Source organism: Macaca thibetana, chromosome 17 (genome assembly GCF_024542745.1).
Source record: "Macaca thibetana thibetana isolate TM-01 chromosome 17, ASM2454274v1, whole genome shotgun sequence".
In the NCBI taxonomy this organism is placed as follows: Eukaryota; Metazoa; Chordata; class Mammalia; order Primates; family Cercopithecidae; genus Macaca; species Macaca thibetana.
Genome location: NC_065594.1, coordinates 55,440,259 through 55,464,363, shown reverse-complemented (window position 1 = coordinate 55,464,363; position 24,105 = coordinate 55,440,259). Strand labels below are relative to the sequence as shown.

General features: G+C 38.8%; 1 protein-coding gene across 5 annotated transcripts in view; it reads right to left on the bottom strand.

The window, feature by feature from the left end:
• UCHL3 (ubiquitin C-terminal hydrolase L3) overlaps positions 1-14,136 on the bottom strand; it is a 92,822-nt gene extending 78,686 nt beyond the window's left edge. For all 5 annotated transcript variants that reach the window (XM_050766476.1, XM_050766475.1, XM_050766473.1 and 2 more), the window contains exons 1-2: positions 13,979-14,136; positions 3,021-3,152 (exon numbers count right to left, since the gene is read on the bottom strand). In XM_050766476.1, the coding sequence (XP_050622433.1) occupies positions 3,021-3,152; positions 13,979-14,029 (183 nt within the window). In that variant the 5' untranslated portion in view covers positions 14,030-14,136. The remainder of the gene's footprint in view (positions 1-3,020; positions 3,153-13,978) is intronic.
• Between the last annotated feature and the right edge of the window lie 9,969 nt (positions 14,137-24,105).

Genomic DNA, 24,105 nt, shown 5'->3' with positions numbered 1-24,105 from the left:
CACACACAGAAATATTATTCAGCCTTAAAAAAAGGAAATCCTAGCATTTGCTACATGGATGAACCTGAAGGACATTATACTAAGTGAAATAAGCCAGACACAGAAAGAAAAATCTTGTATAATATCACTGATACGTGGAATTTTTTTTTTTTTTTAAAGGTCAAATACACAGAAAGAATGAAACAGAGGTTGGCGGGGAGGTGATGTGATGTAGGTCAAAGGACACAAAATAGCAGATGTGTAGGAAAAACAAGTAACAAGTCTAGAGATCTTATGTACAACATGAAGACTAGTTAATAAAATTATATTGCATTAGAGATTTTTGTTAAATAAGTAGATTTTAGCTGCTCGTCACAAAAAAAGTAACTATGTGATGATAGATATGTTAATCTGCTTCACTATTGTAACTAGTTTAGTATGTATATGAATCCTATATCATGTTGTAAACTTCAAATATACATAATAAAATTTATTTTTAAAAACCCACCATGATTGACTTTAAAGGGTAATAAGTCACACCTATAATCCCAGCACTCTGGGAGGCCAAGGTGGGCAAATCATTCAAAGTCAGGAGTTTGAGACCAGCCTGACCAACATGGTGAAATCCTGTCTATACTAAAAATATAAAAAATTAGCCAGGTATGGTGGCACACACCTGAAATCCCAGTTACTCCAGAGGCTGAGGCAGGAGAATCACTTATACCTGGAAGGCATGGGTTGCAGTGAGCCGAGATCGCACCACTGCACTCCAGCCTGGGCAACAGAGTGAGATGCTGTCTCAGAAAATAAGTAAATGTATACATACATACCATACATTACATATATACATAAAGGGTAATGAGGTACCCATGACAGTTCCTTTGCTTAAGTCATTCACAACTACATATTCAATTTTTAAATTGGAACTTCAAAGACAAACACTTTGCAGCTCCTAAAGAATGCACTAGATAGCCTCTTAATAACTTTGCAATATATCACCTATAAGCTGAAATAAGGATCTACAAAACTGTAAGACATCTAAAAGTGGTACATGCTAGTTATATTCTCTACTTATATGTTATTATAGTTATATAAGTAAAGTATTTATGCTTATTTATATATTTACTTACATAAATTTTCTACTTACGTAAGTACAAATTTACTTAACGCAATACTTTAGAACTGTGTTCTACCTTTCAACTGGGAGTTGAAAGTTTTTTAGCTCTGATAATCTACTAAATTAAATCCTATTAATAAGGATAATATGCCTTTTTAATACTGATGACTCACTAACTGAAAGAGAGCAAATCTAATTTATTTTTTACAAAAAATGTCATAAAAAACCAATGGTTTGGAAATTTCCAATTCAGACAAAAAACTACTATTTGTATCACATCAGCTAAGAAACCCTAAGCTTTAGGCAACTGATTTTTTTTCAATTATTTACTGTTCATTACAATTGGGGTCCTGGGATAGTTATCTGTTGGCTTATTTTTGTAATCAAAAAAAGGTAAAAATAACATTGGATTTAAAGAGAGTAAACTTAAGTTCTTGTCTTAACTCTTCTATAAATGTCAATAATCATAACCTTACCATTGTGTAGAGGTTTGGTCTAATACTAGACAATCACTAAGAAATTCCTAACTCCAAATTTCTCTATTATGAATAGCAAATGCAAAGAAATACCATTTCTTTTACTGAATAATTTGTTTTGTAGAACCCTTAAGTAGAAGAGAGAAAATTTTCAATGGTATTTAATTTACCTTGAATTGAGGCTAATTTGTTATGGCATAAAGAAAATGATCCAGGAATTTCCAGGACTAAGCAAAGTCTAAGTCTTAAATCCTGTGGGATTTGGCTCCATTTAGTCCTGAAGAGTAGGATGACCTGAGCACAAATATGCCAAATCATCAACATATTTCTCTCACATCGTCCCACTTACTTCATTTTTTCATAACTACTGCAATCATCCTACTGTTTCTAATTTCAAAAATAAAAATCAGAAGGATATAGCCTCAAAATCTATTATAAAATGCACTCAAAAGTTCTGGCTCCACTATGCATATATATGTGCGTGTGTGTGTATATGTACACACATATATGTATATGTATGTATACATATACATATATACACACACAGAAACATACACACACATCATTCTAGAAAAAAGGACTAAAATATGTAGACTTGAATTTAAATACAGAGCTCAAAGAATAGCTTTTTATAATCCCCAACACACCCCAAATCTGCCAATTAAAATGTATTTAAGCTTAGTGATTCCCATTCAAGTTTATTTTGAAAGTAATGTAACCCACGGTATCAGTTTCCCTACCAACTTAAAATAGGCAAAGGAGATTCCTTTTTTATTTGTATTTAAAAAAACTGTATTTAAGTTTATTCTAGTATTTAAAATTTCTAAAATATATAAATCACAATGTGATTACATGTGACATCAAAACACAGCTGAGGCAAACAAAATTTTATAAAAGAAGAAAACTACCCAAGCTTAAAGCACTAACCTAGGACTTTACTGTCATCAAAATCTAAATATCATCTCTTTAATAAAAACATTTTTAAGATTTCTTCACTGCCTAGATTGCCTAATTTTATGCAAGAAGGGGATCATTTGTTCTTAAATATTGTATTTATCAAAAACTTTGTAAATTAAAAAAAAGAAGAAAAAGAAATTGGGCTGGGCACAGTGGCTCATGCCTATAAGCCCAGCACTTTGGGAGACCAACGCGGGAGGACCACTTGAGTCCGAGTTGGAGACCAGCCCAGGCAACACAGTGAGGCCCTGCTCTACAAAATTAAAATACAAGCATTAGCTAGGTGTGGTGAAACATGCCTGTGGTCCCAGCCACTTGAAAGGCTAAGGCAGGAGGATCGCTTGAGCCTGGGAAGTTGAGACTGCAGTAAGCCATGATTACATCTCTGCACTCCAGCCTAGGCAACAGAGTGAGATCCTGGCTCAAAAAATAAGATAGACGAAAACAAAAATTGTATTTACCAGAAACTTTCTATTTTACTTAACAATTACCTTTTCTGTAATAGGAAAGAGAAGTAATACTGCGCAGACTGGTCTTGGTACCATGCTAAGGAGTTCAGGATCCATTCCATATACATCGACAAATTGCCAGTTAGGATGCAGACCTAATTGTTTGAGAAACTGGTAAAAGAAAGAAAGAAAAAAAAAAAACAATGGAACATTAGTTGGTAAAAGAAAACTAGTATACTATACATAGTGTTAAAAGGGAAATGATCAACAAATATGTACTCTGTATCTAATACATACAAGGGAATAAAATACAAATGTAACCAACATTCAGTAGGAATGCAGTAAAGCAGCACATATCAAAACACCACAATGTACACTCTAAATATGTACAATTTTTGTCAATTACACTTTAATAAAACTAGAGGGGAAGAATGTAGTAAAGCAGATTTTCTATGAATAGGGTGAGAAGAGATAGCCATTTATTTATAGCACATAACAAACATTTAAAATTAATAACATGTGAAATAAAACCTCTTTTTTCAAACTCCATTTCTTTGGAATTGAATTTAATAAGCCTAGACTTCATCAAATACATACAAGTTGGCTTGGTTGATATGTTAAACTCATTTCCAGCACTTGGTTTTTAAGGAGAGGCATTAAAGTTACAGTAAATAAATATTTTATCAGAAAATCAACAGAGTTTATCCTATTTACCAAAAATGATGTCTGAAGTTTAAAGATAGATTGATGGCCATGAACTGTATCAATGAGCAAAGAGTAATATAAGCCAAAAATGCATCTAATGCATTGTATGAACAACAGAAAATGCTTGATATAGGAAGTAAACTACTGGCTTCCTGACCTCTACTACACAATGAAACCTACTTAACTTCATTGCCTCCCTTATATCTGGCAAAATAACTGTAACAAAAGATTAGTGCTTGTCTACAATTCTTAAGATGTCACAGGAAAATAAAATGTCAGACCTTAATCTATCACATAGAGAAAAAATGAGAATGATGTCATTTTCACAATAAATTAATAACTTTATATTGAAAGAAGCTGATAATTTTTTTAAATACATCATTACAAAATAAGTGTTAGATGACAGAAAAAAGGAATAGAGGAAACAAAAATCATATTAAAAATGCATCATTGTATCTTACCTCAAGAACACATTATAGTATTTGCTGGTCTAACATCTGAAATTTTGAAATTAAAAACAAACAAAAAAGGTGCCATAGGCATTTCTCAGTGAAGAATGATCACATGTACTTAGATCATCAAATGAGGTCTTGCAAAACCAGTGGAAGCCATGACACGTATATAAACAGTGTTATTCATCTCAAACGCATTTGAGTTTGTAAGACAAGACCTTCCTGTTTAAAGGGCAACTGTCCTTATCCCTTCATTTCTCTGTTTGTAGAAGATAATTTACTTGCCAATCATATCGTTGGTCAAAAATAAGTTTCTAGGTATGTTTAATAATAAATGTACTGATTTAGAAAAACTTTCTTAGAAGAATGCGTTCAACATAGATTAGGTTCATTCTTGCAACAAGTCACGTGCCCCGTAAGAGTCCAGGGTTGAGGAGATCAACGGGCTCCTCTGTTATATCCATTCTTCACTTTGATTCTATTTATAGCTCACTAAAGCACTTCAAACTACTTCCTGCTCCTTTCTCCACTTCCTCCAAACTTCCTAGTCTATGCTTTTTCAGTATTCAATTCTATAGAAAAACCAAAAAGGATAAAAATTAACTGCAAAGTCAAAGGAAAAAACTGTGTCTTATTCAATGTTTTTAATCCCATTGCTTAGCACTGTACATGGCTGAATCACAGACACCCAAGTTATATTTCTAGAACTAACTAAAGATTACATCTCTACTTTAGTAGATAACCTAGCCATCTGTATGTCTATATACATCAGTGAAGCCTTGGTATAATGAAGAAAAGAAATAGAAAAGATACATTTGGCTCCTAATCTAAAATCCCTAGCATTCATTTATCAAATCTGAAGACTACCTAAATATGCCTTTTAAGGGAAAGTATCATGAACCCTGATAAGATAATTTAAATTTATTTGTTAATTTTATGTACCCCCAAAGTCATCCTGTTATAAAGTTATAAAACAAGATGGTACATACAACAGAGCAATTTTACATCTGTGCTGCAAACTAAAAGTCACAGTTAGAATATTTTAGTGAAAGGTCTGGACAAAATCAGCAAGTACTGTAAATCAGTTCACTGCAAATCTACTCCATGTCAGCCAAAGCTAACAAGTGCAAAAAGTACTAGGAACCAAAGGCAGCAACTGTAGTGATACCAATTAGTATGAAACTGAGGACATAATGAATGATTAAATAGTAGATAAAATCATAACTTGATTAAATTTTAACCAGAATCATGCTTTTTAACTTTTTACTCATATCAACAATTAAATGAGATAGATATAAAGTTTAATGCAACTAATATCTACTGAATATATTAGTTACATCCTGACTCCAGATTGCCATGAGTCAGGCTCACTGGAAGCTAGCTATCTGAATACAAAGAAGAAAAGCAGCTATAAAGACTACCTCTGGGAAGTGGAGAAAGGGTAGAGAAGAGGGTCAACTTTTACCACCCACTTCTTTTGAAAAAAAAAAAGTCATTAAAATGTCCTACTTTTACAATTAAAAAAAAACCTGTGTTTGAAATGATCATATGCAAATACAGAAAGATAGGAAGGAAATTTTCTAAAATGTTAGCAGTTAGCTTGGGTGGCGTGAATCCACCTTTTTATTTTCTAGTATTTTATAAAAGCATTAGTTTTACAATAATTATATGTAGCTGTAAGTTACAAATCTATAGAACTGATATGCATATGTTTTCTATTTAAATTTACAAAACTAGGAGAAAACACAAAATGATGGTCTTAAAACTATACCAAACAAATTTTTCCAGACTACTCACAAAGATAATTACCTATACATGCATTTGCAAAGCCATCTCTACACAATTAATTAGAAGCATCCGCCGGGCGCGGTGGCTCAAGCCTGTAATCCCAGCACTTTGGGAGGCCGAGACGGGCGGATCACGAGGTCAGGAGATCGAGACCATCCTGGCTAACACGGTGAAACCCCGTCTCTACTAAAAATACAAAAAAACTAGCCGGGCGAGGTGGCGGGCGCCTGTAGTCCCAGCTACTCCGGAGGCTGAGGCAGGAGAATGGCCTAAACCTGGGAGGCGGAGCTTGCAGTGAGCTGAGATCCGGCCACTGCACTCCAGCCCGGGCTACAGAGCAAGACTCCGTCTCAAAAAAAAAAAAAAAAAAAAAGAAGCATCCCATTCATATCAAGCAGGATAAAAGGTTTCATAACCTCTAACACCAGTCTTCTGGCTTTTCAAACTTAAATACTGAGTAATAAAATAACCAAAAAAAACTCTAACTCAACAAATTTTCACAATGCCTCTAAAATTTTGGCCAACTGAGAAAAATAATTAATAAATTTTAATATTTGGCTGTTAAAAAATCTTTAGTCAACTTATTCTTTTTATTCCATGGTCCAATGACAATTTTCTTCACCAGATAAAGAATATTTAAAATTATTTGTAAATATGTTTTGAGACCCTTATATGTGAGGAGCTAGGAGCAGTACCCCCTTCACCTCCACTGCCATGGCAAGGCAGGTTTCATTTTATCTTCTTTTTTTTTTTTTTTTCAGACAGCGTCTTACTCCATTGCCCAGGCTGGAGTGCAGTGGCACAATAACAGCTCACTGCACCTCTAACTCCTGAGCTGAAGGAATCCTTCTGCCTCAGCCTCCCAGGTAGCCGAGACTACAGCATGCATCATCACAGCCAGCTAAATTTTTTTATTTTTTAGTAGAGACATCTCACTATGTTGCCCAAGCTGGTCTGAAACTCCTACACTCAAGCAATCCTCTGGCCTCGGCCTCCCAAAGTGCTCACTAGGTGTGAACCACTGCACTCAACCCAGTGTATCCTTCTACCAGGCAATTAAGAAAACCACGTCTGGGAGGTTAAGTGCTTTTTCAAGGTCCCTGCCAGAATTCACATGCAAGGCTCTGAACACTATGGCACCTGTTTACTTTTCCAGCTTCATTTCTCTCTGCCCAGAGTATCTCTCTGGTACTTTATTCTCTAACTTGGCCCACAAACTCCTGAGAGTTTTCAAAGTGTCTATAACCATCTCTTCCCTCCAGGTTTTTGCACACAAACTAGACTTCTCTGTCTTAAAAAACTGTTCATTCCTGTTCCTACATTATAACAAATTCTTCCTCATTCTTTATATTAGACAGTCAAATAACAAAAATTCTGATTTTATAAATTAAAAAAATAGATAAAATTCACTTTCCTTTCAAATTTGTTATTAAAGCCACTTCCTCTGGTCTTTAATGGTCTGCTCAGGGCAGCCAGAGATTCTGCCTTGTTACTAATTTATTAATGATGTGAATTATGATGTAAAATTATACTTACCTAGTAATTACTTGATATTACTACCAGTAAACTAGTATTAACTGCTAAATGTAGAACTAGGAGAATAACTATTAATTAAATGAGAAAATGGCAGTGTAGAAACTAGCAAAAATAAATTTTAATAGAGACAGAATAATTATTAATGTACATAATGAGGAAACACTGAAAATATTTTATGTGCAGATTAAGAAAAAATGAAATTTACTTCACTACAGGCTCAATATGGACTAACTAACAAAATGGCCAACAAAGGTGATATAATGTCAGTCTGCTTTAAAAGAAGGATCATTTAAGATAATGTAATAGCCCACTGTATTCAACAAAGATTATTCAGCAGAAAATACACTATAGGAGGCACATTTTATGAAAGTCAGTGACCAAGAAAAGAAAGCCCAAAGGCAGGTGACCAGAAGGATAAGGTTCTGGAAGACATCACAGCTGAAGTTTCTAAGCATGTTCAGAGAGGACTGAAATTACTATGATCCCTGTCCCTAGATATTTTTAGTAATATCATAAAATAGCAATTAGGAGCCAGGTACAGTGGCACATGCCTGTAGTCCAGCTACTCAGGAGGCTGAAGTGGCAGAATTGTTTGACCCCAGGAGCTGGAGGCCAGCCTGGGCAACATAGTGTGATCTCCATCTTAAAAAAAAACAAATTTTTTTAATTTAAAGAGTTTTTTTAAAAAGCAATTAGATTTACTCTATAGTTTCAATGGGAAGAATGATAGACAACTGGAGAAGGTTACAGGAAAGCAGATTTTGTTTCAATAAAAGAAATATAATTCTTCTACTTATATATTATTCTCATTATTATAATAAAAAAATTAAACCACTTTAAAAGACAGAACGCTGCTCATTGAGATAGGCAAAGGATTCATGACCATATTAAAAATAATGTTGGGGGATCTTCTGGATCAGGAAAGCAGGTCTATAAGATCTATTCATTCTTCCATCTGACAACTACCTATTTATTGACGGCCCCCTATGAGCCAGGCACCGTTCTCATACTTCAGACTCATCCCTGCTCTCACAGAACTTACATTCTAGTGGTAAGATACACATGATAAACAAGTATACACATAAACAAGGTAATTTCACAAGATGGGAAGTACTATGAAGAAAACATGACAGTACAGATTTGGGAGGCTAATTTAGCGTGTACTCAAAGACTCACTGATGAGATGACTTGAACTTGAGCCACAGATCAAAAGAACCTACCATGAAACAACCAGGAGTGGATGACTCAAGCAAAGGATGAGCAAGTGCAAAGACTCTGAAGCAAGAACAGACTCCACATTCAAAGACTGCAGCACAGCATCAGTGGAAAGGAGATGGGTAGTATCTCCTCATTCAGCCATGATACAAGCTTGAAATGGAGCTGGATGCCATTATCCTTAGCAAACTAACACAAGAACAGAAAACCAAATACCACATGTTCTCACTTGTAAGTGAGAGCTAAATGATGAGAACACATGGACACAAAGAGGGGAACAGACACTGGAGCCTACCTGAGGGTGAAGGGTGAGGAGAGGATCAGAAAAAACAACTATTAGGTACTAGGTTTAGTACCTGGGTGATGAAATCATCTTTCCAACAAATCCCTGTGACACGAGTTTGCCTATATAACAAATCTGCACATGTACCCCTGAAGCTAAAAGTTTAAAAAAACAAAAAAGTTTTAAGTATATTCTAAGCACAAGCATTGGAAGACCAGAAGAGTATGATAAGCAGGAAGTCATAACATGTGATTCTCATTTATTTAAGGCCACTTTGGGTATATATGAAAATTAGATTTTATGGAAGCAAAAGGAGAAGCAGAAGAACTACTTAGGCGCCTACTATAGTTGTCCAAGCTAAGGATGATGGTGGCTTGCACTGTGGCAGTTGAAATGGAATAGCCATATTTGGAATAGCCTTTGCAAGAAGAGTCCTTAAGATCAATTAGATCCGAGGAATGAGAAACAGAATATTAAAAATAGCTGACATTCATGGAGAGCATGCTTTGTTCAAGACATTGTTGTACATATTTTACATGTAGTAATTGTTTGATCCTTACAGTGATCTTACAAGATTAGAAAAGATTATAAGAAATGAAGGAACTCATTGCTTGAGGCCAAGCATTTGAGACCATCCTGGGAAACAGAGTAAAATCGTCTTGTCTCTACAAAAAATATAAAAAGTAGCCGGGTGTGATGATGCAAGCTTGTAGTCCTATCTACTTGGAAGGCTGAGGTGGGAGGATTGCTTGAGCGCAGGAATTCCAAGGTTATAGTGAGCTATGATTGTGCCACTGTAATCCAGCCTGCCTGGATAGAACAAGACCCCGTCTTTAAAAAAGGAAAAAAGAAAGGAAGAAATTAAGGAACTAAGGCACAAAGAGGTTAGGTAACTGCCCATGGTCGCAGAGCTGGTAAATAGCAAAGCAGAGATTACAATCCAAGAATCAAATCAAGACACTACAGCCTCTCTGGAATGGCAATCTGAAAGAAGAATCAATGGCATCAACTCGTCACCTCAAACACTGCATGGATGGCTATGCCCTTGGAAGATAGGGAAGAAATGGGTTTAGAGCAGAGATGGGAAGATGAAAATCCGTACTTCTTTTTTGGCCATATTAAGTTTAAGGTATCTATAAGACATCCAGATGGAGATACCAAAGAGTTGGCTGAATACACAGATTTCCAACTTGGTGGCAATGTCAGGGTTTCGAGGAACATGGGGTCATCTATGTGACAACTGATGGTATTAGAACTGTACAACAGAAAACATTACTAGGGCAAGAAAACACATAGAAAAGATTAGCAGTCTAAGATGAAGTGGCTGAGGAGCTCCTTAGAAGTTGGAAGGGAGATGATCTAGCAACGGAGACTCTTCGAAGCAATTAGGAAAGTAGAGGACAATCAGAATTATCACAGAAACCAAGAAAAGATAATGTTTCAGTAAGGATGGAGTGGGCTATACTACCAAATGCTGCTGAAAGGCCAAGAAATATGGTGACAGAAAAGTGATCACTGTGGCGAAGTGGCAATCATTAGTAAACTTGACAAAAGTAGTTACTACAAAATGGTACACACAGAAGCAAGCTACAAAGGAATGAATACGGAAAAGAATGCGAGCTGAGGTAGCAGTGGCAGCAGCTATGAACAATTCTTTGTGGAAAGTTTACAAAGAAGGAGAACAGATAAGGCAGCAGCTCAAGGAGGACAGGATAACAAAGAATTTTTCCTAAAATGGTATCTACTAATTAAAGAATTCTTATGAGAATTTATATGATTTATTGTGATTAAGGCAATAAGCCAGCAGATGATCTCTAATTCTTTTTCTAACTCTAAGCATACAGGCTAAATAGAATAGTTATGCTATAGTAAATTTATTTCCCTTTCGATATTATGCTAGAAAATATTTTGCCTCCTCAATAAAATCACAAGTAGAAAAAATCATCCTTGGGTTGGGAAGGGGTCCATATAAAAAAAAAAAAACCATTAGTTCCAAAGCACAACAATATGTAAAATATACATGTGGTTGTACTGTACTCAAATCACAAAAAAATAATCACAATGAAGATTTAGTATGGTCATAAATAATAATGACTGCCTATATCACATTCTATAAACGTTGTAATTCTTGATGTTTAATTATCTGTAACTTTCCATCAGCTGCAAGCTGCATTTACCCCTTTAAATGCATAGGTAAATAGAGTTTAAAATGTTTAAATAATTTTTTTGATCACTTAACTCATTTTATTCTGATTAAGTCCTACCTGTAGCATGACACAGTATCCTTAAAAGGGCTGACAGCATGCTAACCAACAAGAGAAATCACTGTCTACCACATTTGCTGAGACACATGGTTACTAGCTAATGTCTAACCATTAATACTCATCTGCATGTAGTAGACATGTGATGGCCATTCTTATACAACACTAGGCATCATCAGAGTCTAAAGCAGTATTTGCTCACACTGATTATAACAACAACACATGCAATTACCAGATGGTAACAGAGTGAGTCCAAGATCCTACCATTCCATTAGGTTGAGGAAATAAAAGAGGGTGGGATGGATATTGTTGTTAGGGTTTATTCATTCTCCAAATTCTAAGTCAGTTAACTACATTTCTATCCATCTTCTATTCTTGGTTCTGCCACTAAAACATAGAGAATAAAACAACCACAAAAGTTTTAGTTATAACTAATCACTTCTTACATACTTGTCCATTCTCCCACTAAAAGCACATTATTTCTTTAAAAAATAAATTTAAAACAAACTAAATCATGCAAAAGCATGTCAGATATAGTATAAAATCATATACTAAATAACATTGTTTGTCTGTTTAGATCATCTCAGAAAGGTCTCCTGTCACTATTCCATGTATTACATTTTCCCTGATGGTCTCTATCAAAGCACTATGTTCTTTTTCTTATTGTACTTATAATAAACGCTAATGACTTGTTTGCTTGTTTACTGTCTTTCAACTAGATTGAAAAGCAGAAAACCATGAATATTTTAATCACCAAAGAATCACCAGCTCCTGTTCAGATTACTGGTATTAAAAAAGGTGCCCCTAAAATATTAATGTGTTTGATAATTTTTCAAGACACCCTAGGAACAAGGTCCACTAGCAGCTGAATCACAGGACGTAAGTTCCTACTCACACAAACTTACAGTTTGTTAAAACAATTAACATCATCTAAAAAGTGTTTTTAGTCTATTGATATGGCTAATCACGTTGATTTTTGAATGGTGAACCAGCTTTGCAACACCAGGATAAACTGCTCTTGGTCATATGTTACTCTTTTTATATATTTATTGCTGTATTCTATTTGCTGATATTTTGTAGGGGATTTCTTACATCCATGTTCATGAGGGATACTGATTTGCAGTTTTTCTTATTATGAACTGTCTAGTTTGGCGTCAGGGTAATGCTAGCACAAAATTAGTTAGGAAGTGTCTTTTTTTTTTTTTTTTTTTGAGACAGAGTCTTGCTCTGTCACCCAGGCTGGAGTGCAGTGATGCAATCTCGGCTGAAAGCAACCTCCGCCTTCTGGGTTCAAGCGATTCTCCTGTCTCAGCCTCCCGAGTAGCTGGAATTACAGGAGTGCGTCACCACACTCGGCTAATTTTTGTATTTTTAGCAGCGATGGGGTTTCACCGGCCAGGCTGGTCTCGAACTCCTGACCTCAGGTGATCCGCCCACCTCAGCCTCCCAGAGCGCGAGTGCTAGGGATTACAGGCGTGAGCCACCGCGCCTGGCCGTCTCCCCTCTTCTATGTTTATGTAGGATTGGTATTATTTCTTCCTTAAATGATCATCTCAGAGATGCAGAAAAATCATTTGCGAAAATTCAACACAGATTCATAAGAAAAACTCTCAGCAAACTAGTGGGAAAAGAGGAACTTCCTTAACCCGATTTAAAAAACATTTACCAAAAACCTAAAGCTAACATACTTAATGGTGAAAGATCAAATGTTTCCTCCCTAAGATAGAGAACAAGACAAGGATGTCTCTCTGTCCAGGGAATTTGCTACAAGCTTTGAAAACCAAAAACCAATTTTTTTAAGAACACGGTTAATTGTTTCCTGGTGACGAGAAGGAAGATGGTGGAGGTAAGGGGAGTATGATAAACTCGGAGAGCAGTAAAAAATAAATGAGCTGTTGAGAATGAAAAAAACCAGGGTAAGATAAGGCACACCTGAGCAGATCAAAAGTTTATACCTGGTAGCACTTACTGTTCTTCTGAGTAACTGGGAGATGTTCCCTCGTCCCTCCCCAAACCCCAACCTCCAACACCTAGAAGGAACTTAAACTGCTGTAGATTGCAAAGAATGGCGTGGGAACTACTAAACTGAGCTTTCTTTGATACAACAGCAACTAAATGTCCAGCTTTAAAAGACTGTAAGATAAAGGGGGCGTGGCAGGGAAGAAAAGTGACTTGATGGGGCAAGAGATGATTGGAAGATGATTTCATAGTGCAGGCGGTGGATGAAATTACAAGGACTGGGTGGGCGAGTTTACAAAGCTTGGAGTCAGGAAGTGTGGGCAAATTAGTCATCCAGAAGGTACACCAGAAGGAAAATTATGGAATCGGCACTAACAGGAGGCAAAACGAAGAAGGGGAATAGGAATACAGGGTAAAAGTCCCTCCAAACCTCTGACCCGGAGTCCCCAAGATACGTGGTGTCTGAGGAATGGGACCAGAGGAGTGGTGGGAGCATCTCCAGGAGCCAGGTGGCAGGGAGATGGCCCTTTCTGAAAGGGGCGGACCCGCGTAAAGCCGAACAAGAGGGGCCCTCAAGAAATTAAATCCCAGAATCCTTGGAAGCGTGGAGGTGAAGTCCAGCAGGGAAGCGGACCGAGCAGACAGAAAGGACTCCGAGGTCCCGAGCGACAGACACCTCACTCACCTGGTTGGTGACCTGTAAACGAAACAGAGAACACGCTTTAGAGACAAACTACCGTGGACTCGCGGCAGCAAGCCGGCTCCCTCTGAGCCTGCCCACGGCCCAGGGCTGCCCCGAAGCGCGCCCACCTCGGGATTGGCCTCCAGCGGCAGCCAGCGTTGACCCTCCATGGCCGCGGTGCCCGGCCCTCCAGCTCTGACAGCCGCCGCCTTCGCCGCCGCCGCCGCCGCCGCCGCTTCCGCCCACGCGCGCCTTGACCTGGGCCCTCCCAACACACCGCCCCGAGTAGGGGCGCCTAAACACCAAAAACAGTTTGGCCTCTCATCCTCTTAACCGGTCCCTGCAGGTCCGTAGGTCAAGTGTCATATTTTAAATTAAGATGCTGTCGAGGAGGAAAAAAATAGGAGCCAAATACCTATTTCGGGAGAAAAACAGTATCTGAATTCACAGTCCTGTCCCCTCACGCTTGGACTCTTCCGAGCCGAGCCATGCCGAGCGCTCGCGTTCTACGCATGCGCCATGCGCAGGTCTGGGACCGCGTGCTCACCGGCCCCCTCCCATTCTTGCAGTGTCAACCGATGGCGCTAGGAGGCGCGCCGCGGAGTCCTATTCTGAGACAGACGCCCAGGTGGCTACCCATTGCCAGGCAGCAAGGCCAGAGGACTCCGTGCAGCACGGTGCTGTTGTTCCTTTGTCGGGGTGCAGGAGTGATGGGTTGGCCTTATCTGCCCTTGCGGGAGGCAGCGGGTATTTCTATATATCCGATTCAATTTGACAGAAAAAATGTCGATTACTAGAAATCACTGTACTAAGTATTGAGGACACAAAGTTGAGTTCACTGTGGAGTAGAGGCAGTGGACAAGACAACGGAGAATCAGGATAAAAAGCGTGGTACCTATATGATAGTGATGGCATGAGATGTGCTGGAACTACGGAGGAAGGAGGAGGAGAGTGTCCAGAAGTCTTCCTGAAAAAGTGGATGGCTGGACTGAACCCTTAAAAGATGGTAGACTTTACCCAGGCAGAGAGGAGGGTGCTGTGAAGAAGGGAAAACGCACTGTGGCTGCAGAGTAAAGGGTACTGATTAGAGGTGATGCTGGAGAGGTAAACAGAGGCAACCCGCTCAAGACATCTGGGCTTCCTGAAAACAGCAAGGAACCACTGAAGGATCTTAAGCAGGATTTACGTATCTTTTTCACCGAACTGCAAATTCCAGGAGCCCAGTAACATTGTCTCTTTTTTCTTCTTCACATTATTTATCCAGGGCCTAACCCAGTGCATGATACATAGAAAATGTTCAGTAAACATCTGAAGAATAAATGGGATGATCAGATATGCAGAAACATCACTTGTCGATAATGTGGAAAACGTGTGAGAAATAAATGCTGAAAAAATTAAGACAGTAGCCACGGAGAAAGGCACAGATTAAAGAGATACTGTTTTAAGGGATGATGCCTTTGATAAGCAGAAGTTATCAATGATAACTCCATAAATTTGACCTGGGCAAGAGTGCATGTTACTATTCTGCACCTAATAGAGGAAATTCAGGTAGAGAGCAGTTAGGGAGTCAGAAAAAGATAATATTATGCTGAGCTTGCTTTTCTTGGGAAACTTCCAACTCTCCCACCCATGTTCTTCTGGCCACTGTTCTTTGACTTCAGAGGTGTTTCATTACCTTAACTCCTCTTCATCGTTATCTGCCTAATGCATTGCTGCTATACTCACCTAACACTTTGGCTTGGTAAAACTGGCAGTGTCCAGCTTGTGATGGGCTTAGTTGCATTATCACTAGAGTTACATGGCCAGACTCTTAGTCTCTCCTGGGCCCAGTGCATGCCAGGGGCTGCTTTTCAAATTACTTACTATCAAAGGAATGGCCTTGCTCCAGATCCCTGAGGTTCTGCACTGTGCTTCACCTGTTAAGGTTGCTTAAGACTTCACACAGCATCTTTATCTTCCAGGGACGCTAGCCACATTGGATCTGCTGAGACACAAGGTCAGATAGCAAGACAGTTTGCATCCCAGCAGGGACTTGCTACAGAGCTCTGTCTTGCTAGGGATCCACTCAAATTGGCAGCTGTATTCCCACGTGTATATTCTATCTCCAAAAGCTAAAGAGGCCCAGTAGGTGGTCTGCCATTTTGCTCTTAATAGGAATTGCAAGATGCAGGAACTTGTCTTTCACCTTACAGAGGTTGTCCTAGCACACCCCAGACCTTTAGACCCATAAAACCTTTACAAATGTAGGACTGTAATTTGTAGAGTTAAACTGTACAATTTAACTTCCACCGTCTGGCTTATATGGTTTATACAGTTTAACTTCCACCGTCTGGTATGGATGTACCTATCATGGTATTGAGGGCAGCATGTCTCAGAGGTGCATAGAAACACCTGGGGAATATGAAATGCAGATTTTGATTCAAAAAGTCTGAGACGGATCCCAAGATTGGGCATCACTGGTTCCAATTTTTTAATCTTCCCTTTACCCACATCCTTTGCCATATGACTTTGAAGTTTTACAAAATTCTGTCCATCCTCATTATTTATGGGTTTTGCATTTTGAACTCCTTGCTAAAATTTATTGGTAATTCCCAAATCTGTACTTACAGAGTTCTCATGGTCACTCACAAATATTCACAGGGTGGCAAAAAATTTTAGTTCCCAGCCAAGGTTGAGCAAGGTGATACTCTGCCTTCTTCTTGCAGCTCTTATACTGGAAACAGGTGTCCTCTCGATGGTCTGTTTAATGCTCATTTTCCCATTTTTGAGATTTTTGTCAGTGAATTCAATGTTTAAAATAGCCCCCAAGCATAGTGCTCAACTGCTATTTAGTGATCCCAAGTCCAAGAAGGTTTTCATGTGCCTTACAAAGAAAATACAAGTATTAGATAAGGTTTGTTCAGGTTTTCACTTACAGTGCTGTTGGCTGTAATTCAGTGCTAATGAATCAACAATATATATTACATAAGGTTTTTTAAAATAGAAATGCACATAAAACAAGGTTATGTATTGATTATCTAATGAAAATATTGTGACCACAGGCTCACAGAAACCTAACCTGTACTTCCCCTAGAAGCAATGATTTAGTATTTGCTAATTCAGTGTTCACAGCAACTAGATCATCAGCTAAAACATTGTGCATCCCCTTCTTATGAGTATGCACAATATCATCACAGAAGATTTTATTAAATATTTTACAGTTTTCAGTTAAATATAGTGGCATGCCTATGCATAGTGTCATAGTGTCATGCCACTTATTTACATAAATCCATGCACTTTTAGTACCTTTAGCATGGACAGTATAATTTTGATGGTTGTCAAAGCATGTAAAGGTTTATCGCTATTTCCTACCTGACTAAGCATATAGTTACATTTTGCAGCAACTGCTGAATCATACATCTTTGGAAATTTAATAGCTTCTATTCAAAGACAGCAGGAAGTTTTTGGCAAATTAACGTTTGATGCCTTAACAAGAGTACTTGTGACTCAAAAACTGTTCTTTCATTCTAATACAGTTTTTTCTTATATTCTGAGGGATTTGGTGATTTCTCCAACCTTAAAGTGAAATAAGCAACTTGACTAACTTATCTACTCAAAGCTATCCACCAGTTTTAGAAATTGTAAATTATTTGGTTGCTTTGCAAGAATACACAGAATGGTGGCTATTCCTCCAATAGTCCATATTTGCCTCACCAGTACAAGTTTGCAACCTGTTGTTCTGTTTTCATGCTTATTTCCATACCCAGTAACTTTTTGTTATGCCAAATTACACCATAGTCTTTTAAAAGACATTTTAAATGTCAATATTTTTAAATTTTATTTTTTAATTTTTAGGAATACTTAGTAGGTATATATATTGATGGGGTACATGAAAGGCATACAGAGTGAACTAAGCACATCATGGAGAATGGGGTATCCATCCCCTCAAGCATTTATCCTTTGAGTTACACTCCAATTGCACTCCTTAAGTTATTTTAAAAATGTACTATTGAGTTATTATTGACTATAGTCACCCTATTGTGCTATAAATGGCAATTAAACATAGTAAATATAGAGCAAACAATACTCATAACTCTGTAGAAGTGTAGAAGAGCTATGAAGAAGTTCATGCATGCACCGGCAAAAACAACTGAGTCATGACTGCTGCCCTGGTTAACCGTCACTTTAAGAAGCCATCTGAGGCCAGGCTCAGTGGCTCACGCCTGTAATCCTAGCACTTTGAGAGGCCGAGGCGGGCAGATCACGAAGTCAGGAGATTGAGACCATCCTGGCTAACACGGTGAAACTCCGTCTCTACTAAAAATACAGAAAATGAGCTATGTGTGGTGGTGGGCGTCTGTAGTCCCAGTTACTTGGGAAGCTGAGGCAGGAGAATGGTGTGAACCCAGGAGGCGGAGCTCACAGTGAGCCGAGATCCTGCCACTGCACTCCAGCCTGGGCGACAGAGCAAGACTCCGTCTCAAAAAAAATAAATGAAAATAAATAAATAAATAAATAAATAAGAAGCCATCTGATGTGATGTTCACTATAATTCCTGATGTAAATATGAAAAAATACTTATCTAAGAATTGATGAAATTTGCTATTTGTACAACACCTGATTTAAGTTTGTCATCACAGTTGTAACCAGCCCAGGGAATCTTTCAGGTTCAGGCCCCACCTAACTGCCCTTAGGGCTATGGGGTTGTGGGGGTCAGTCTCTCTGTATACCTGTAACTCATTCATGGCACTTCACCTTAACTACTCACTATCGTATATTACTTATCTTAATAGCAGTATGTCCAGCTTTCTTCCTGCTGCATGTGTTCGTACCCTGTCATCTGCCTTGAGTGTATGTTGTATTGCCAAACTATCACTCCTAAACGTGGCCTTTTGGCAGTGCTTGAAAACATACCAAAGCCTTACATAATTAGGCCTTGTCTGTCCTCAGAATGAACTCATTCTCCACACTTGATCAGAAATCATGACTATCTAGCTGTGTTTCTCTAAACCAGGCACTTAACCTACTTAGGTCTTTTTTTTCTTTTTGGAGACAGAGTCTTGCTTGGTCGCCCAGGCCGGAAGGCAGTAGAGCAATCTTGGCTCATGGCAACCTCCGCCTCCCAGATTCAAGCAATTCTAGTGCCTCAGCCTCCCAACAGGTGTGCGCCACCATGCCCGGCTAATTTTTTGTATTTTATTTTATTTCTGAGACAAAGTCTCACTCTGTCCCCTAGGCTGGAATGCAGTAGTGCGATCTCTGCTCACTGCAACCTCTGCCTCCTGAGTTTAAGCAATTATCCTGTCTCAACCTCCAGATTAGCTGGGATTACAGGCATGCGCCACCACGCCTGGCTAATTTTTGTATTTTTAGTAGAGACGGGGTTTCACCATGTTGGCCAGGATAGTCTCAAACTCCTGACCTCAAGTGATGCACCCGCCTCAGCCTCCCAAAGTACTGGGATTACAGGCGTAAGCCACCATGCCTAGCTGGTCTCATTTTTTTTTTAACGCTACATTCTTCAACCTTTAAGCCGAAGGTTGAAAACTATGTCTTGAAGCTTTCAAATGTGTGAAGTAGACAGGAGAAATGAAAGAGTGATGTAAGGACTGTGACAACTGGATGACATAAAACTTTTCTAAGTGCATTCTCATTTGGAGTTTCTGATATAGATTGTTTTCTGTTTTGTTTTGTTTTTTAATCATTTGAGTAGGCCAAATTTGGCCCACAGGCTAAAAATTTTAAGTCCCACTTTAAACTCTAAAACCTCTATGATTCTAGGATTCGTGATCATGCTTATTCCTGGTTCTGCATCTTACTGATGCTGCTTATTTATTACCTCACCCCCCGCCCCCACCACCACCACCACCACAACACACACAGAATCACTCATCTTCTTGAATAGCCGGGAGTACAAATAAAACAGCCAATGAGCAGAAAGTAGCTGAGGAGCGTTTCAGCAGCTACACTGGGAGTTTGGAATCTCTCCAGAGCTCTCGGAAATTAGATTGCAAATTGTAAATTAATACCAGACTGCTTTAAGTTTTACTTATTAGCTAGGTGATGTTGCTTACCATTCCTGAACCTCAGTTTTCTCACCTTTAAAATAGAGATAATATATGATCTACATAACTTATAGGGTTCTTTGGAGTATTGAATATTGTGCTGATGACAATAGCTCCTAGGATTTATCAGCACTTACTATGTTCAGAACGTTTGCTACATGCTTTACATACAAGATCTCATTTATCCCTTAATAAAAACCTTGTGGGACAAATACTGATAGCCCTATTTTTAAAACTAAGAAAGCTGATGCTCAGAAAGGCCAACTTGAAGGATGTCACACAGCTGAGCAGTAGAAGGATTTAGATTCAGGCCTAGGTGACTGTCAAGATCGCAGCACTCATTGTTATGCTTTACTCTCTCAAATTCCTACTGCTGCTATAACAAATTACCACACATTTAGTGGCTTAAAACAACACCAATGTATATCTTATGGTCTGAAGTTCAGAAGTCTGAAATGGGGCTCACTGGACTAAAATCACAGTGTTGACAGGGCTGTGTTCCTTCTGGAAACTATTTGGGATATATAAGGGAGAATCCATTTTCTTTCCTATTCCAGCTGTTTTCTTTTCTTTCCAACTTATATTAGGTTAAGGGGATACATGTATAGGTTTGTTACATGGGTAAACTGTGTGTCAAGGGGGCTCAGCGTACAGATTATTTCATCACTCAGGTAATGAGCATAGTACTGGATAGGTCGTTTTTCAATCCTTGCCTTCCTCCCACTCTCTACCCTCAAGTAGGCCCCAGTGTGTGTTCCCTTCTTTATGTTCATGTATACTCAGTGTTTAGCTCCCACTTATAACTGAGAACATGTATTTGTTTTTCTGTTTCTGCATTAATTTGCTTAGGATAATGGCCTTCAGCCCATCCATGTTGCTGCAAAGGACATGATTTTGTTCTCTTTTATGGCTGCATAGGATTCCATGGTGTATATATTCATTTTCTTTAATCAGGTACACCACTGATGGGCCTCTAGGTTGATTCCATGTCTTTGCTAATGTGCCCATTCTAGCTTCTAGAAGCAGCCTTCCTTCTTTGGCTCTTGGCCTCCTTCTGTCTTCAAAACCAGCAAAGGCTGGCTGAGTCTCTCACATGGAATCTATCACTCTAACACACTCTCTTTCTCTCTCTGACTCTAACTCCTCTGCCTCTACTTTTCATCTTTAAGGACCCTGTGAATACATTGGACTCATCTGAGTAATCCAATAAACTCTCCTCCTTTTAAAGTCAGCTAATTAGCAACCTTAATTCCCCCTTTTTATGTAATTGTGAAAGTTGTTAAGAATCATAATGGAGTCACTTGTGTTAAAAATTTAAAAAAAGGTCCAGGTGCAGTCACTCACGCCTGTAATCCCAGTACTTTGGGAGGCTGGGGTAGGTGGATCACCTGAGGTCAGGAGTTCGAGACCAGACGGACCAATATGGTAAAACCCTGTCTGTACTAAAAATACAAAATTAGCCGGGCATGGTGGTGCCTGCCTATAATCCCAGCTACTTGAGAGGCTAAGGCAGGAGAATCGCTTGAACTGAGGAGGCAGAGGTTGCAGTGAGCCAAGACCGCACCATTGCATTCCAGCCCAGGCAACAAGAGCAAAACTCTGTATCAAAAAAAGGAAAAGAAACCTTGACAAATAGAGCTGGGGAAGGCCATGAGAGAGCTTTCATGCATAAATGCCAGATAACAAAAACTATCACAAAAGACTCTGCCAAAACAACAACCTTGCACAAAGGCCGTTGCACCCTTACACAAAAAATATATTTGCAAGGTCATCTGCCCAGCAACTGCCTGGCCAGCCGCTGACTGGCATCACTCTTGTTATTAATACTTGTAGACAAGGATAATTATCACAAAACAATTATGTAATCCTCCTAATTTTTCCATTAAAAACCTTTGTCTTCCTTCACCTCCTTGAATATGCACATAGTTTACTATGGCATATGTATTTCCACTGCAGTGCCCTATGCACGAATAAATATTTTCTTTTAGAGAGCCTCTGTTATTTAAACATACAACATAACATATTCATAAATTCTGGGTATTAGAAAGTAACATATTTGGGGGGGCCATTAGTCTGCATACCATATCCATTGACTACACAGGATAGTGCGTTGTAACACAGTATAGGAAATATGTTGAGTGCACATTTATTTTGTTTCTCTAGTATATTTTCATCCAAGCTTTGTTGCATCATTCTCACCTCCATCTCCTATAGAGCATGTCTTTTCACCCCTTTTGCTTCCAGTGACTCTACCAATCACACAACTCTACCCCTTATGAACACAGCAGGCAGCATGGGCAAAAATAATAACACATCACTCCAGACCCAGTAGTGGTCCAAGCAGATCAACTAGAGTCCTTCTCTGAGAATTGAGATGGATGGGCAGCTTCCTCTTTCTCCTTGGATCATGAGTCATAGGGCTGTGAACCCAGAGATGTTGGTGGTCATATGTCTATATATACACACTACTCTCCAACAACGTATGGTGAAGCTGAAGAGACCGAAGCCAGCAGACAGGCAGAAAGCTGGACCACAACTGAGAAGCGGAGATGGGGCACTTTTACTATTCAAACCTCACAATTCTGTTGACCCTGCAGCTGGCTCCACCACTACGTGTCAGAGGCTGCCTCTGTGAGACAATAATTTCTGCTACTTTGCTTAGGCTAGCTCGAGTTAGAATTTCAGTTGACTCTTGAACAACATGGGTTTGAACTGTGCTGGTGAGATTTTTTTTTTAAACCAACCACAGATCAAAGTTGCTATACTCCCGGGATGCTAAACCCACAAATAGTGAGGCAGAACTTTCCTACACTCAAGTTCAGCAGGACAGACTGCAGGACTTGAGTATATGCAGATTTTGGTACATTGTCATCTGCCTTAATTGGTCCTGGAGCCAATCTCCTGAGTATACTGAGGGACAACTGCATATCACTTGGCACAAAAAAGCCTTAAAATAAACACTTAAATTGAAGCATTGCCTGCTTCCTGAGTATCAATTTCGTTTTCTACATTACACCATAATGCTCATGAGATCAGAGTTTATGCCATAGTTCTATGGATTTCTTCCTATGCATGTGATAGTACTAGGCTTACTGTAAGAGCTCCAAAAATATTTTACAACATATGCTCTACTTATATGTCATTACATAAAAATAAAACAAAATTATACTCATGCATTTTTAATATTAGCATTTTTGACTCTATTCATAACATCTGTGTTTTCCAACTGCGAAGTTTGTGTAAGTGATCTCTTGTAAGATGGAGGTCTGAAACATAAACAGTTTATCACATGTGTTGCTGGAGTAACAATTGGCAGAGATTGCCCTACACTCTAATGACATTTTACTCTCCCCAAATCAGATCGATAGGTTTTTGAAGTGCACTCATGTTGAATTAGAACAATAATAAACAGTTTTTAAAGAAATGCATGAAAAATAAAAAGAAATAACAAAAATTACCTTTTAAAATACGTATCTTTTCACCTTTTTGAAGCATTTTTACAAAGTTAAGGGGCGTGTGTGTGTGTGTGTGTATTTACCACCCCCTTACCATGATGACAACAAGAACTCAAGAAAAAGATTTCCTGGGGCTGGGCATGGTGACTCATGCCTGTAATGGGAGGCCGAGGTGGGTGGATTGCCTGAGCTCAGGTGTTCAAGACCAGCCTGGGCAACATGGTAAAACCGCATCTCTACTAAAATACAAAAAAACAGCTGGGCATGGTGGCATGCGCCTGTAATTCCAGCTACTTGGGAGGTGGAGGCAGAATCGCTTGAAGCTGGAAGTTGGAGGTTGCAGTGAGGTGAGATCGCACCACTGCTTTCCAGCCTGGGCAACAGAGCGAGACTCTGTCTCAAAAAAAAGAAAAAAAGATTTCCTGGCAAAATGAACCAATGCACTGACCAGCTGGATGCACCACAGTGTTCTGTCTTTTCATCTGACTTCCTTAGAGAAGAAATCATCTGATTCATTCAGGGACTATCCTCCCAAGCTAATTAGTACATTTAATCACCTCCAATAACCTTGAGTCAGTGGGGGTTTCTGTTTGTTTGTTTTTCGTTTTTTGGCCTAGTATCTGAGTGCTACATGCCAGGGACATTTTTAGGTGCTTAACATGCATTAACTAATGTAATTCTCCAACAACCTATGAGAGTATTTGAGGTAAGTATTATTCTAAAAATGCCCTCCTCCAAAGATTTCCA